The following is a 15,162-nucleotide window of genomic DNA, read 5'->3' as shown; positions in this document are numbered from 1 at the left end:
GCCAATACATTGATGTCCAAGGACTCAGATGTCTGCATGGTATAAATCACAGCTCTTAATTACACTGAGTGTGACAAATGTAGTATTAACTATGAGATGAACAGAAGCCTGTCTTTTGAAACCTAACAACATAACTTGGATGTTGATATTAACTTGATCTACATTTGTAAGCTTCATAGGTAGAGTTAGGTCAAGGGGACATTGCTTTCAATTACAATATTTTTTACATTTTTCACATATGAAGAAACTCAACCCCACAAAAATGTAAAAAAAAAAAAGTATTGTGCCTGTGCACATATTATATTAATTCATTAAGACAAACCTCCAGGAAAGATGAATTACCTTTATTTTTCCATGTTGCCATTGGTTCACGGTTGTATCTTTCAAGGAATAGTGAAATTTCTTGCTAGAAGAGCAAAGGCTGAGTTGATCTTTTTCAGGATGTTGCTACAAGATATTTTTATTCTATTTGAAGGAGATTTGTAAAAATGTTTCTAATGAGTTCTGCTGTACAAATCTTAATGTTATCCCTATTTAATCCTTATCAGACCAGGTTAACAAAAGAAAGTTTAGCTCCAGCATCAGGAAAAAATGTACTGTTGCAACAGCATGCCACATTCTTTTATTAGGGCTCAAGTTTGCAATCTCTTCAAGCTGGGAAATGTCTGGTAATGTTAAAATTGCCTTATTACTTCCAAACTCAGAAAAAACTTGCACCAGATCATCTTTTTCCAAAAAGATATTCTGGAATTTATAATCCCCCTCTACACATTGTTGGTACCCAGCCATCCAATATCTACAGTGAAATTTAGCCAGCTCATACATCTATCTCTGTTAAAATCTTGAATTTACACAGCTGCTACTCAGCCTGAAATACTGACACCTAATCTTTTGACTTTGATAAGCTTCAGAAAATTAGGGAGTTGTGAAAAATTAATATTTATTCTGGAGTCTTTGTTCAGTCACTTTATGTCCCTTTTAAATGACCGAGCAATCAGATAAAGTTATTAAAACTGGTACCATATAAATGTTGAGATTTTGACTATTGCATCTGGATTTCTCTGTGTGAGTCCTATGCATTTATTTCACAATGTCAGTAATCCATAATGTAATTTGGATCATTTGACAGCCAAGGGCTTTTCCGCATCATCAGATTGCTGGTATCTTTTATCCCCTTTGAAGGAATGAAAGGCAGTTTTCACATCTTTGTTGTCATTATGATCCAGCGTGGCTGCTTCCTGCAATGGGCTCCCCAGCATCCTCTGTGCTTTATCAGCTGTGTCTTTGTGTGATGTGCTGTTCTCTGAAGATTATTACTTCTGAGATCTTGTCAGAGCTATGAAGAAAGCATTCCTTCTTCATCTATATACTACAAAACAATGGAAACTTATATGCAAAGATAAAATATCCTACTATCCATGGAAAGAAAGTTAAATGCTCATATTTTTCACTGTTCATGAGATTATTCACTAAAAATTTAACAGGCAACCCCATGTTAAACAAAATTAGTGACTTGTGCAGGATGATTTTTTGTTTTATGAGATCTAACACTTGTTGCATCTCTCATAGAAGGTGATATTGATTCACTTATATTTGATATAGCTCTTGAAAGACAATGTTGGAATGACCCCAATAAATTCTTAGTTTGATTCTTTCTTTTCACAGATAATATATATTATTCATCAAAAATCTGTTTTTCCAAACCAGCTGTGCTATTCCTAGCAATGTGAGTGCTTCAGAAACTGGACCCAGTGTGTTTAGGAATCTCTAGTCCAAGAAGATTTGGGGGTTTTATTAGTTAAGGCATAACATAGTTTTCCACCTCTTGAGTTGCTTCTAGTCATTGTCTCATAACTGTGTCAAATTTATAATTCATTAACAATCACAGCTTAGTTTGTGATTTCTTTCCTTTCTCATGCTTCTGCAAAATCATTTTATTCAATATACTCTTTTCACTTTTCCATCCTTTTTATTTTTAAATTATTAAAAGGGAGCAGCGTCTCAGGTACTGTTCAGAGTGGAAACAGTGTTGTGTACTAGTAACAGCACCTTATAGTTCCTATTTCCTGCCACTCCAAGCTTAATAATGTCCTGAATCTCAAAAAGTCTAGACTCTGCGAGTTCTGTGAGATAGTGGGAGGTAGCAAAATTATTCTAAAAATTGTCACAAGTGTTTTGGCAGTACACAGGGTGAAATAAAAAAAAAACCCTGTATCTCTGGCCAGGGCAGCCTATTGTGCCCTGCCTTAAACTCCCTTGTTTCCACATTCACTAATGTGCAAATCCCAGCCTACCTCAGAAATCCATTCTTCCACTTTAGCAGTCATGAGTCACCCACTAAGACTCTCTTCTGGTATTAGAAGAGCTGGAATCCCAGTGTAGCTTACAAATGGAAACAGGAGCTGGCAGCCACGAGTCCAATGCATCCAAATTTTTCACTGCTAAGAATTGTGATTTGTACTGTGTTCATCTCACTTTAGTTCTCCAGCCAGATACTATTTCATGGCAATTGAAGCTTCTGTATCTTCAGCATGGTGTCAGCAGTGTTGGTTTTGATTATTAAAGAGTCTTGCTTTCACCATTATTTTCACTTTCCTTGTCTTTTTCCTTGTCTCTTCATTTACCTTGTCTCCTTTGTGGTGTTATCTTTTTATGTGATATTTTGGTTTGCCCCAGGATGGTTCCTTTTGAGAGTGAAAGGAAACATGAGATCATCAACCCAATATTTTATTTTCCCTTCATTGCATGTTCTCTATATTTTATCTTGGTTTTATTTTAAATTATTTTTTCTGTATTTTATTGACATGTCTGAAATCTTTGTACATTTTTTGCTCTGTTGCATATAAATTATCATTTGTTTGTACTACTGTATTGTATTCTACTTTTCTAAGAATAAATAAAGGTTTGTTTGGGGAAAATAAATCATGCAAACATTGGCAAAATAATGCATTTTAATGCCATCTAGAAATTCAGTTTCAAACCAGCTTTGAATGTAATAAGCTGAGGAACTTCATTTACCTAGCATTTTTAAATCAGCAAAGTGGTGTTAGGAACCAGTCAACCCAGAATGCAAAGTTTTCTGTTGTTTGATGATAAAGTATAAGCTGAAAGAACCAGTTAAAAAAAAAAGAGGCCTATATAATATACAATATATAATATATAACATATAAATTACCTTGTACAGAAGCTGGTATTAGCTGGAAGGGCATCTTAACTTACTCCATGCTGGCTTTTTATGTGAGTGAAGAAACAAGATTTTCTCTTTGGAGGTGCCTGTAGTGAAGCAGATATTCTGTAATTCCTGGTCCCAGGCAGGGTGTACATCCAGAACCCAATGAAATCGCTCAACTCCTGCTATTGATCACCATAGATTCTGGTCAAGGCTGTAATGGATTTAACAGTGACATATCATCCCTGTGATTTATGGCACTGAGCCCAGGCTTCTGCTACCCAAAGCAGTGGTGAAGCAATTGAGTTTTGTACCAGCATATTTCCCTAACTGCAAGGAGGGGATTTTTGTGTTTGGTTTTTTTCTGTGTTATGTAGGAAAATCCTGCTAATGGGATCCTTGGGGATATAATCTGGATTTACCTGGCATGAACCTTAGGCAAGGAAGAAAATTATTCAACAGAAATAAGCTTTAAAAAATTAGTGTTGCCATGCAGGGAAGTGGAAAAAAAAAATAACCTGTTTAAAGTTTCAGTTTGGTGATGAGCGTAAGTACTTGCTTAATTTGCATTACATTGCCTATCCCAGAGAACTTCTATGGCTACTCATGAGCTTGGCATGAGGTTATGTATTTTACTGAATTGGAGCCTTAATGTGTCAGATTCTTTTAGATTATTCACACAATGTTTACACAGCTAATTTTTGTATGTCTTATCTCAGCCTATGGCAGTATTTTAAAGTTGACTTTTTGAAGGGGGTGTAAAATAACAAAATCAGTAAAAGTTTAAAATAAAAAAAGCATAAAATGTGACTTTTTCTCAAATTTCTTTTGCATTTTTGTGGTTTGTAAAATGCCTTAGCTGTTAATCTGACTAAGCATTTAAGCATGAACATAAAATTAAATAAGAGGTGTATTCTAATCTCACCCAGAGCACCAAAACATTTCCATTCCTTTCAGTGGCATAGGATCAAACTTCAGTTGCTTTGAAGCACCATGTATGAACCAGAAACTGGGAGTTACATGTGCATTGAGGTTATTTGGTGAAGATTGACCTTACTATGCAATGATATTAACATGCAATTTATAAACCTATTTTTCAATTTAATTTAAATAATTTTATAGTACCTGAAACAATGTGTGGTCAATATTACTGAAATATTAAGGTATCGCAGATACCAATACTGTGGAAAATATTTTTTTTTAATTAATCAATGGCTTGGTTATGATTTTCCATAAGTCCAGACCCATACTTATAGGCACATATATAAAAAAGAGCTACACAAACTCACTCAACAAGGACTATTTTTCAGAATTATTCAGTATGTAAAAGTTATCTTTTGGAAAACTGGTGGCTGGATTTTTACTATGCTGAGCTATTTTAATGATTTGGCTGGTCATGTCTTGTCTTATGACAAAATAAGAGCTTGGGCAGTTTCCAAAATACAGCGCTGAATGGGGCGCAGAAATCTTTACAAAATTTGGCTTTTAATTGCAAAAATTGTGGCTAATAGTCAGGAGTAAGGATATTTTAAGGCTTTCATATAGCTGAAGTGGAGATGAGAGGCTTTGTAAACCAGCTAACACTGGGCATCAAACAGGTTGTAGAAGCAATTTTTTGTCTCCTGTGCCAACTCTCTTCTCCTCCTGGCGTTACAGGAAAAAAATGGGAACTTTTAAGATTTGGATGTGACTAGACAGGAATGGTGAAGCAGGAGGGTGTGGAGCAATCTGTTATGCCTGATGCTCCAGTAGAGTAATTTAGATTGTTAAAGGATAGCATTGCTTTGATTTGGACTCACTAGAGTGAGAAATTGCATCCCTTATGGACTAGATTATAATTTAGGATTAAAAAAAATGTGTAAAGCAATGTAAATAAACCATTAAGTTTTAGTGAATTTTTAAATAGAACCTTCATGGATTTAATTTTTCCTTCATAAAAGAGTAATCTCTCACCTCACAGTGTAATTTTAGATGATGTCAAATTCTGAAAACAGCACCCTCCTGAGGGCCATCCTCTTTTGTTGCAGTTCTGTTTCAGACCAGAATCATAAGAAATGATGAGTATATGTTTGCTGAAAAGAGTGAAATATTAATTACATTATTAGCCTCACTATCTTGATCCTTCTTTTTTTGTCCCCACATCTTCCTTTCCCTTTCCATCTGGAGATGGCCAATGATGTGAGGCTGGGCCTCAGAAGCATGGTGAGATTTTCTAATAAACATACAGATGATTGGTTTCTTGTTGAAAATGCCTGCACAACTGAATCCCTGTTAGTTTCCTCCTCATCTTTACCTTCCCCTGGAACTCCCCTTGATCCTGACCTCTGTGTTGTTGGAAATGCCTGTAACTGCAGTCTGTAGTGTGTACACAGTAGAGGGTTCTCCGGTTGCAAGTTCTCCTTTCTCCCGAGTTCCTTTGCAGAGACATTGGCATGCTCATCAACCAGCACTCGTTCTGTACTGCATTTTGCTGCTTGTGTTGAGAAATGTTTCTTTGCATTCTCTTATTGTCCTGTTAATTTTTAACATCATGAAAACTGTGGAAACATCTGTACCACGTGAACTACTCACTCATTCTCTTTGTCATTGGGTTACCAGCTGGTGAACCAAGGTTGGTAAGGATTTTAAACTTGAATATCTCAGCATAAGGCTGGATGTCCCCTTTCATATTGAGTAACAAATGAAAATGCTATCACAGCCCCCTCCCTGGCAGGTCTGGGTCTATAGTGAGTCGTGAGGTCTAGACTGTTCTCTCTGTGATTGCACTTAGTTAATGGATGGTGGTGAATGTGGGAGCAGACCACTGCAAGACACTGTGGGGCAACCTGCTGTTCCCCCATCAGGACTGTGTCCTGTGTATTTAATCACAGAGACAGGGATGCACTTGAAGAGGATAAATAAGACAAAGAAAGAGATTTAGCTGTTTGAAAGTGCTGTGCATTGTCAGCTTCACTGGCCTGCTGGGAAGATTGCTGATCGCTGTCTGGGCTGTTCCTGGCAAGGCTCACAGGCAGGACCTATGGGACACGTCAGAATTGGACCCCTGCTTAGACATCATTTCAGTTAGATAAATCCAACCTGGGTAAGGTGTGCAACAGGACTGTGGGAAGATGTGAACTGCTTAATGAAAGTTCTTGCTACCAGTTCGGTAGCCAGTCATTGTTACTTGTTTGGTGTCTAGGCTTTTGGTAAAAATTTATTTACACCTATTTTCTAGCTGGGGGTAGCTGGAAATAAACTTTGGCAATGTATTCGAAACAATTTTCTATCACATTAATGTTGACTTTGCAGGATTCTGTAATATCTCAGGTTTTTTTTCAGGTTTACTTAGAAGGAAAAAGAGTGTTAGTGTATCTTCATAAAGGAATTTCTACTCTCTGGTGAAGGAGAGAATCAACTAGTGAATAAGGTGGCCTCTTGTACATAATTTTTATGAAGTTTTGTTTCTTTGCAGATGATTCCACATTGAATGAAATTAACATAGTCCAAAACTTTCATTTCTTTTATTCTTTCAATTAGGTAACAGCCAACTGGACCTCACCTGATGTCAGTCTCAGTGCCTTCTTCTAACAGCTGGTTTATGGACGATAATTTAGCTAATTGCTAATTTAGAATACATGGTAGAGCTTCCACTTGTAAGAGCAGAAGCTTGATTGCAGGATTGGGCCTATTTCTAAAAGAAGGTTTTCAAGTAGACTCTTGAGGTGCATCCTTGCATATTTCCAATAAGATTCTGTTATGGTCAAACCAGCTTTGAGCAGAGCACACTCAGAAACCACTCAGCAAATTTTATGTAACATTAAGTGCCATTTGACTGGGTCAGCTGCCTGTGTTAAATGCATGACAGCAGGCACAGATCACCACTGCATCTGTTTACACGTCTCTCTGCATTTCACGGCATTGTTGGCTGCGGACTCTCCGGAATAATGAGTGTCACACAGTGAGTCGTGTTAAAAAGGGGTTATTGGTATTAGTGTAACACCATACTGTACTGTCATTGTTTTGCAGCACATCTATTACATATATCATCACTGCTTTTTCTTCTTGAGCAAGCCAATTATGCCTGGTTTTGCCAATCTGTCAGAGCCTCCTGGATTAAATTAAAATTACAGTTTTGCATAGGCAGGAGCTGTAACTGAAAGTAATGATAATGACCCTGGGTGAATACAGGATTGCAAAATAATCCTAAACAATTGTACACATGCAGAGCTGCTGCTGCTTTATTTCTCTTTAACAAGCTAAATATTTGAGTCCACGATGTCTGAAACCCCACAGACTGAAGCTGGTTGCTGGGTGGAGCCGTGGGGTTTGATGCTGAGTAAGAAGAGAATAGTTTGTGAGTACCTGAGCATGGAAACTTTACTGTTTCAGTTTTTTTCTCTGCCTCCTTTTTAAATTTTGCAGTATGGCCGTTTGTGCCTCAAAGTGTTCCTTTCTAAATGGGTACAGGTGTGCTTTCCAGCACCTGTATCTTATGACCTCTGACACATGTCATTATGAACACACATGTATGAGTCAGGAGGACTTTTATGTGGGTGGGAGAGAGACCAGCATGTTTCCTGGTCAAGGGAAGAAGAGGAAGTGTCTGTCAGACACTGGAATTTGTCTCAGATTTTGAAACCTAGTTCTAATCACAAAATTACCTGATTTTTAAAAAATAGTTCTTGCATAGAATGAAAACCTAATATTAGCATTTGTGTCTTGGTTTCTTTCTCTCATCAAAAGATAATCTTTCATGTTGTCAAGCAGGACAGAAAACAAACAAACAAACAAAAAAAAAAAACAACCAGAAATTTGTCCTGATTGATGATTAAGGCTATATTACCTTCCCTTAAGAGCTTTGTTTTCTGCATATCTCCTGAGTCTTATTAACTGCTTTAACAGGCTTTTAATTCTTGGCACAGTTACCAGCACCTGACTGGGAGGTATTGACATATGCAAGATATTCCCTCCCTGTATGAGCCTGTCTGCCCATATTGGCTATGTTTCTGAAATTTTAGTCCTTCTGGGGTCAGGGCCATCAATCTTTTTCTTCTCCAGTCTAGTGTGCTTTTATTTGCATGTGTTGGATGTCGATGCAACTTATCACAGTTTTGGCATAGTTTTAGCATCCCATTTCTGCAGATATTAGATTTTCCTGTTTGGGCATTTGTCTTCCTGTTTTTGCCTTGCTGGAACTGCTTCATCATCTTGTAGCATTTTTATGTCTTGAAGTGGCTTTTCTTGAACTCTGTGATAAGTTCACAGAAATCACAAGTAAAAAACCAGACACCACAATGGTGTCTTTAATTAAAATATTTTTCTCAAATATTTTTTCTTGAAAGGTCCCACACATTACAAGCCAGTAAGCTGAGGAGTATTAGCTTTGAATTAATTGTGTTTAGAAGGATGTAGGCAATTTCTTTAAAATATCAGCCAGTAGTTCCTTTCAGACACCCTTGAATTTGATCACATTAACTGACTCCAAACCTCCCAATTAGTAGCATATTCTTTCAATATGACTGCCCACAGGCTTTATTAGAACCCACTGTCAAGAGTCACAGAAAATAAGCTAGGAAAAAAAATTGATTACTCCATAAATCATGGTGTCTGCATTTATATCTTATCATAATTTCACACTGTATGAAAAGGGCAGACTTGGTTAGTCCTGAAAGGGAGTTATTTTCTTGCAGGTGGAACTATGCAGGTTTAGTCATTCCCAGATAATTCTGGTGAGCATCCTCCAGTTCCGCTCCAAGCCAGGGTGTGCTCCTGCTGTCACTCATAGGCCATTGAACCTGATCATGATCAAGTGCTTGGGACATATCAGTACTCTGCCCTTCAAAAGGCCCTTCCAGAACTCAAACTCTCTGGGGGACATTGACATTTCACTTGGGATTTATGCATAAGAGAATTTCCTGACCAGGAGCAATGTTTGGTTTGCTGTTTTCCTTAAGCCTGTAGAGGATAAGCCTGGATATATAATTAATTTTCCTTACATGTTTCTTTCCTTCACTGATTAATTTCTTCAACTGATCTATTTAGAGTACAACATTAATATTGAAAATAGAATTATGAAGCCAGCAAAGGAAAAATATTTTATCCTCTCCTGACAACACAAGCATATACTTGTGTCCAATACAGCCATAGATGAGAAGTGAAGTTGAATTGGCATGAAATGACTGAGATGTGATATATTTATAATATTAACTAAATTTTATATTTTAATTAAGTGCAAAAAAGATTTTTTTTTTAGAAATTATTGATATTTAATGAGAAGCACAGAACTAAAAATAAAGGAGAACATGGAGCTGACAATGGATAAAACATAATAACTTTTTAGATTTCTTTTTCTGGTTTTATTGCCATTTAAACCTTTCTCCACTTAGCTTGTTAGTTTTCAGTAACATAGGCTATGTTACTGAATTTCCCAGAAGAACAATAAAGGAAAAAAAAAAAGATTAGGTTTACAGAATTTACAGATTTGGAAAGTTGAATTGTGACATAATGCTATCCCAAAACCTCTGCTTCTAGAAATCTTGGGGTTCAAAATAGTTTTATGGTGTGCAATGACAAACTAATCTTTTCAAGGGTTTCTGAATTTTATCTTAGGGTTTTTTTTAAGTATTTGAAGAATCATTCATTCACCATTAAGATAGTCTCATACAAACCTTGACATTTAGTTATTTAACTGCTCTTTTCTAATAAGACAAAGAAAAAGGGAAGAACCTTTAAAAACATGATTTTATAATTCCTCAGAGACAAGTTGTTTTCCATAACCTTTGCAAACATTTTATTTTGACAATGAAAAGAGGGAATTATGTGAATTCCTAGTCTGTTGAAAGCCTTTAAAAAGTTTTCTCTGATCTTAATAAGGCCAGCAAGTTGTCCTTAATGCTGAAGAAAGAGAAGCAGGCAAGTGAAATCATCACCCCTACCTCTTAAAGAGATCCCAAGCGCTTACTTCTCTATGTAGTCCATAAAGTGTTCTGATGTAGATAGAATGTGATGTCTGTGTGCAGGAACAGGTTTTAATCCTTATTGAGAATGAAAATTTTATCACAGTGAAACATGAGTTTGTACTGTGAAACATAAGCAACTGCAAATCCACCATTTCCTGAGGATGCTGTTCCAGAGTGGACTGTGCATAGCAGAAGAAAAGGCCTGTCAGGGCAGGAGAGGGGAACATTCCAAAGGATATGGAATGTTCCTAAATGCTCCTTAATAATCCCTATGGTCTGGACCCAGAGATGTGTATTAAGAGCATCCCAGCTGTGGCTCTTCATATTTACGTCTTAAAAGGGCTCAGCTAAATATGTAACTAGGATTAATTCATGCTTTGAATTGTATGACCTTCTGTGCCCAGATGCTCCAAATGAAGATCCTGCTTCATTCACTAATTTATTTTTGCTCTGCAAACAATTAATGACTGCTTGTTGCAATTATTGAAACCTTACCTTTCCCTCTGGGTTGGCTTTATCCAAGTCACATTTTACTTGTTCCGCTAGCAAAACAGGATGAATACACTTACAATGTACTTGCAATCAAAAAAAAATTAAAATATAAAAAAAAAAAATTGGTGTATGTTTTCACTTGAAATGATCTGAAGAAGGCATTAGTATTTGGCAAAAGCTCAGAAAAATGGAAATGAGTCACGAACATTTCGCCAAAGCCTCATTTAGGAATATTTGCTCACTTCTAATCTGAGTTCTCTTTTGTTTTCTTATTTTGTAGTGGAGGCTTGACAAGAATATGAGTCCCAGATACCCAAAATGCCAGCTAAGAGTCTACATCCCAGCTAGCAGCATCATTTAGAAAAGAAATAGTACAGGGTACCTAAAGAGGCATCATATGATGGCCTTCTGGGAGTTAGCTCCTTAGACACAACATCATCATACGTGGTGCTAGCTGCAGTTTGTGCACAAGCAGAACTTTGCAGCAAGCTTTTGTTGGCAAACAGGTGAGCAAAATGCAGCAGTGAGTGGTTGGACATCTGTTCCAAAGGAGCCCACCCAGAGAGGTCGAGCTCTTACTCCCATCGGTGAATGATAGAAGAACTTTTCTCATGTTTGCCCCAGGTCTACAGTTTTAATTCAAGAAAAAGGAACTGAGGAAATGATGAATTAAATCCATGCACCATAATTCCTTAAGTTTTCTAGCTACAGAATTTAGGAAAGAGTGTCTGAGTTATCATCAGCTTAGTGCATGGTCTAATGTATTGAATGTAGGGCCTGACAGGTCAGGTGTGTTTGTTGCCTGGAAAGACTTTATACAGCTGCAGGGGTTATCTGATCAAGTGTTGTGTGATCCCTTCATGTCAAAAAAGTTTATGTTTTATTTTAATATCTATTGATTTTTGTCTAACTCAAAATTATCTGATTAGAGGATTTGGCTGAAAAAGCAGGGTTTTTAAAAAGTTATTTGTTTCTTTGGTGAGGAAGATTATATCCCCAGGTTTCTGGGAGCTTCATTGGGATTTTGGTGAATTTATGACATAAATTAAATAAGAATTCATTTTCCACTGATTAGCAGAGAATTTGCAACATGCAGCTCAGCCCTGTAATTGTAGAGCAATTGTAGTCCAGTTAAAATCAATATGGATTTAGCCTAAGTTAAGGACACAGGTTTGGACTGTACATCATGTAACACGAATTCATTTCCAAACCCACGCAGGGATCAGGAAATTCAACGGTTCTTGAGTAATGTAGAAGGGGCGTTAAATCACAAGGCTACAATTGACTCTGTAGTTGACATTGACTGGAATCAAGGACTTTGGAGTGGGCTTGTCAATTTACAGGGGAAAGCAAAGTTGCATAGCAGAAGATACCACTGGAATAAGATTGTAATTCTCTGTGCTCCACCTGAACAGCAGTGATGAAAGATTAAGAGGAGTGAGTGGCAGTGACACTTTGTACTTCATTCCCTGAGCCTAGATCTTGGTATGAATCAGTAAGGCTGCTGGTGTTGTGTTAAATCAACATTTAAGCACAGGTTGACCTTGGGCAGTCAGGGATTACTGGAACACAAAAGTTTGGGGTAGTCCTGCTCCCTAGGTTTGAGTCTTGCTGTCTGAGTAATGTAATTACAGGTTTGTGATGGACCAGGGAATTTCTCCAGTTCCAAGGTTGTTGGGCTGTTTTGCTTTGCTGCTATTCTGCTGTGTGTTACACTTGCATCAAATAACTACAACTGCAATCATAGCTGTGCTTTATGAAATGTAGGGAAATTATATAATGTAATACCTTTTTATTGGCAGTACAATGCTAGCTGTTAAAATTCAGTCAGACAGCATCCCAGGTTCTTGACTTCACCCTGCCAGTTTTGTTGCTTCCCAGTTTGAGCATATTGAATACCGTGCTGAGGTGATAAACAGTAGGTCTTTGCTACTTCAGGATTTAAAGACAACTCCTTTTGCTGTATTTCCTCATGGAAGCTAGAGTGTGTTAGGTGAGTGGTTCTGACAGACAGATGAAGAGACCACTCTGTGAACCTTAGGAAACGCATTCTCAGAAAATGGTGATGCATTTTCTAAAGACCAACACTGTTTTCCTGAGCTCTGACCACAGACGGACTTTTCCAGATGACATGTCAAGATGACAGACAGCTTATGGTCTGCCATGCAACTGTTCCAAACACAAATGTGTGATCCCCTCGCCAGGGCTCCCAGAATAGGCTTCTCTCAGTGCTGCTCCAGTGGATTTATATTCTGTGCAACACAGGTGACCCAGGGCTTCTTCATGGGAGGGCAAGAATTCACCATCACCGCAACCCCTGGCCAGTAGATTTCAATGAAGCAAGTACCCTGAAGTGAGGGGGGCTTTACTGACGTGTTCTTTAGAAAATGCTCTGCAGATACATGAGATAGTGGTGAACTGTCGTGGTGACAAGGGACTGAGGTGCCCAGTGGGATTTGGAGTCCCAGGTCATTTGTTTGCCTGCTATAGACTTTTTTCTGAGCTTGTGCAGGGTGAGCCAAGGGCATGAGGGATGTGCTGGTCCCTGATGCCAGACCCTCTTATCTGAAACACAGCCATCAGTTTACCTTCCCAGAGGATGGGATTGACAACATCAGGAGCTCCAGCAGGCTGAGGTTGAGCTGGTGTTTTCTTCAGAAATTCTTCAGCAGGTTTTTCATCTGGAGATGTCGCTAGACCTTGAGGTTTTGCACAGGCACAGTTGAAATCCACATGATGTAATGAGTGATCAGCAACTCTGGTCACAGAGGAAAGGAAGAGGGCCAGATGGGGTTGGAGATTGTGTTTGGACTGATTGTTCTGGTTTCTTCCTCACTAGGACAAAGAAGTGAATCTGGAGCAGGTCCACAGACGCATGAACAGTTTAATTGATGAAGACATAGCCCACAAGCAGATCTCCCCAGCGTCCATCGAGATCTCGGCGCTGGAGATCGGTGGCATGCAGCCAGCTCAGACCCTGGAGCCGGTGCGCGAGTACCAGAACACGCAACTTTCTGTCACCACCTTTTTACCAGAACAGACAACTCATGGTGCCAGCAGGACACTCACAGCTGCCTCGGGCAGCAACCTGCCGCTGCCCCTGAGCAGCTCAGCCACCATGCCCTCCATACAGTGCAAACACAGGTCACCCAACGGAGGACTATTCCGGCAGAGCCCCGTGAAAACCCCGATCCCAATGTCATTCCAGTCCGTGCCAGGGGGAGTCATTCCAGAAGCAATGGAGCCCTCACATGGAACATCCATATGATGAGAACAAACAGTAAAAACAACCAGCAGAGATTTTTAATATAAAATTTAAAAGAAAGAAAAAAAAAAAAGAAAATGAACTCTTACATTTTTCTTGTATATACTTGTAAATAACGAAAGAATGAAGTGGGGTAAAAGTGTATTTTGAATATTCCCAATTTTCGAAGTAAGTAAAAAACAAAACAAAAAACAAACAAAAATGTATGAATGACTTTGTAAATTTTGTTCTATATGAATAAAAAGGCAAACTACTTGTGGTCGTTCTCAAGTGCCAAAGAAGACCTGTTACTGGGACTGAGGGCCATACTTTTCTTTTTTTCCCATGGATTTCAACACTTATTCCCTTACAGGTATGTTTTTTTTAAGAGCAAAAATTTTATGTCTTTCTTGCTGGAAAAATTCACCATGCTCAGATTTCTCCTTTCCCCAGAACCCTGTTTTATAGCCAAGATGACAATTCACTCAGAAAACTTAGCAGCTGGTATTAGCATAGCAGTAAAAAATGCTTTAAAGGTGAATTATGACTCAAATCCAACAAACAATAAACAGAGAACATTTTCCTTCTAACAAGGATTTAAACTTCCACACAGTTTCTAAATTTAAGCACAGGATTATTGTATTGTGTTTATACATGTCTGCTGTACTGTGTGGCTCTTTTTATTTAACTTTCTGCATTTTGTTATACAGATATATATATAATATATATAATATATTATATATATTTTGACATATATATTATATATATAAATGCTTTGAACAACAGGTTTTAGGTTAAGGCAAAAGCTTTTAAGAAAAACTGCTCAGCTCCTTTTTGTTTCTTGTGTACATGACTGAAAATGGGGAGGAACCAATGGAGTGAGGCAAGGAGGAACTGTAAACTGTAAAGGCAGGAGATAATGGCACTGCAGTGACTGTGCCCTATGGTGCCATCTCTTTCTTTAAGATTTCACTGAATTTGTTGCATAATAGATGTAATGTTCCCTGTTGAAATCTTATATCTGAATGACACGACTATAAGCACAGCTCTGCTTCTTTTCCATTGATTTTGCAAAAAGAAATATTTTAATGGCCATGTCTATAATTGTGGTAGAAATGGCTGTACAAAACCAGTTTTTTGTCTGTGAAACACAGAGGACAAAGAGCGACACATACAGCTTATTTAATGTCTTGTCATGCAAATATTATCAGTGCAATGTCGCATGACAAGAAAAAACCAAATCAAAATCTAACACATTGTTTCCTTCCCAAGCTGAAGTTTGAATGCCAAACATAATGGATCTCTGTCCCCTCCTC

At 37.9% G+C, this 15,162-nt stretch overlaps 1 protein-coding gene across 19 annotated transcripts in view; it reads left to right on the top strand.

Annotated features, from left to right (window-relative positions):
• The window catches only part of GRID1 (glutamate ionotropic receptor delta type subunit 1), a 533,233-nt gene extending 519,096 nt beyond the window's left edge, over positions 1-14,137 (top strand). For 16 of the 19 annotated variants that reach the window (XM_068197195.1, XM_068197192.1, XM_068197185.1 and 13 more), the window contains one exon: positions 13,442-14,137. In XM_068197195.1, the coding sequence (XP_068053296.1) occupies positions 13,442-13,870 (429 nt within the window). In that variant the 3' untranslated portion in view covers positions 13,871-14,137. Of the gene's footprint in view, positions 1-10,882; positions 11,109-13,441 lie in introns of those variants that run through there. The other 3 variants (XM_068197193.1, XM_068197201.1, XM_068197199.1) reach the window with 2 other exon arrangements.
• The last annotated feature ends 1,025 nt before the right edge of the window (positions 14,138-15,162 follow it).

Source organism: Anomalospiza imberbis, chromosome 8 (genome assembly GCF_031753505.1).
Source record: "Anomalospiza imberbis isolate Cuckoo-Finch-1a 21T00152 chromosome 8, ASM3175350v1, whole genome shotgun sequence".
In the NCBI taxonomy this organism is placed as follows: Eukaryota; Metazoa; Chordata; class Aves; order Passeriformes; family Viduidae; genus Anomalospiza; species Anomalospiza imberbis.
Note: the sequence above shows the minus strand (reverse complement) of the source record. Positions and strands in the feature narration are given on the sequence as shown.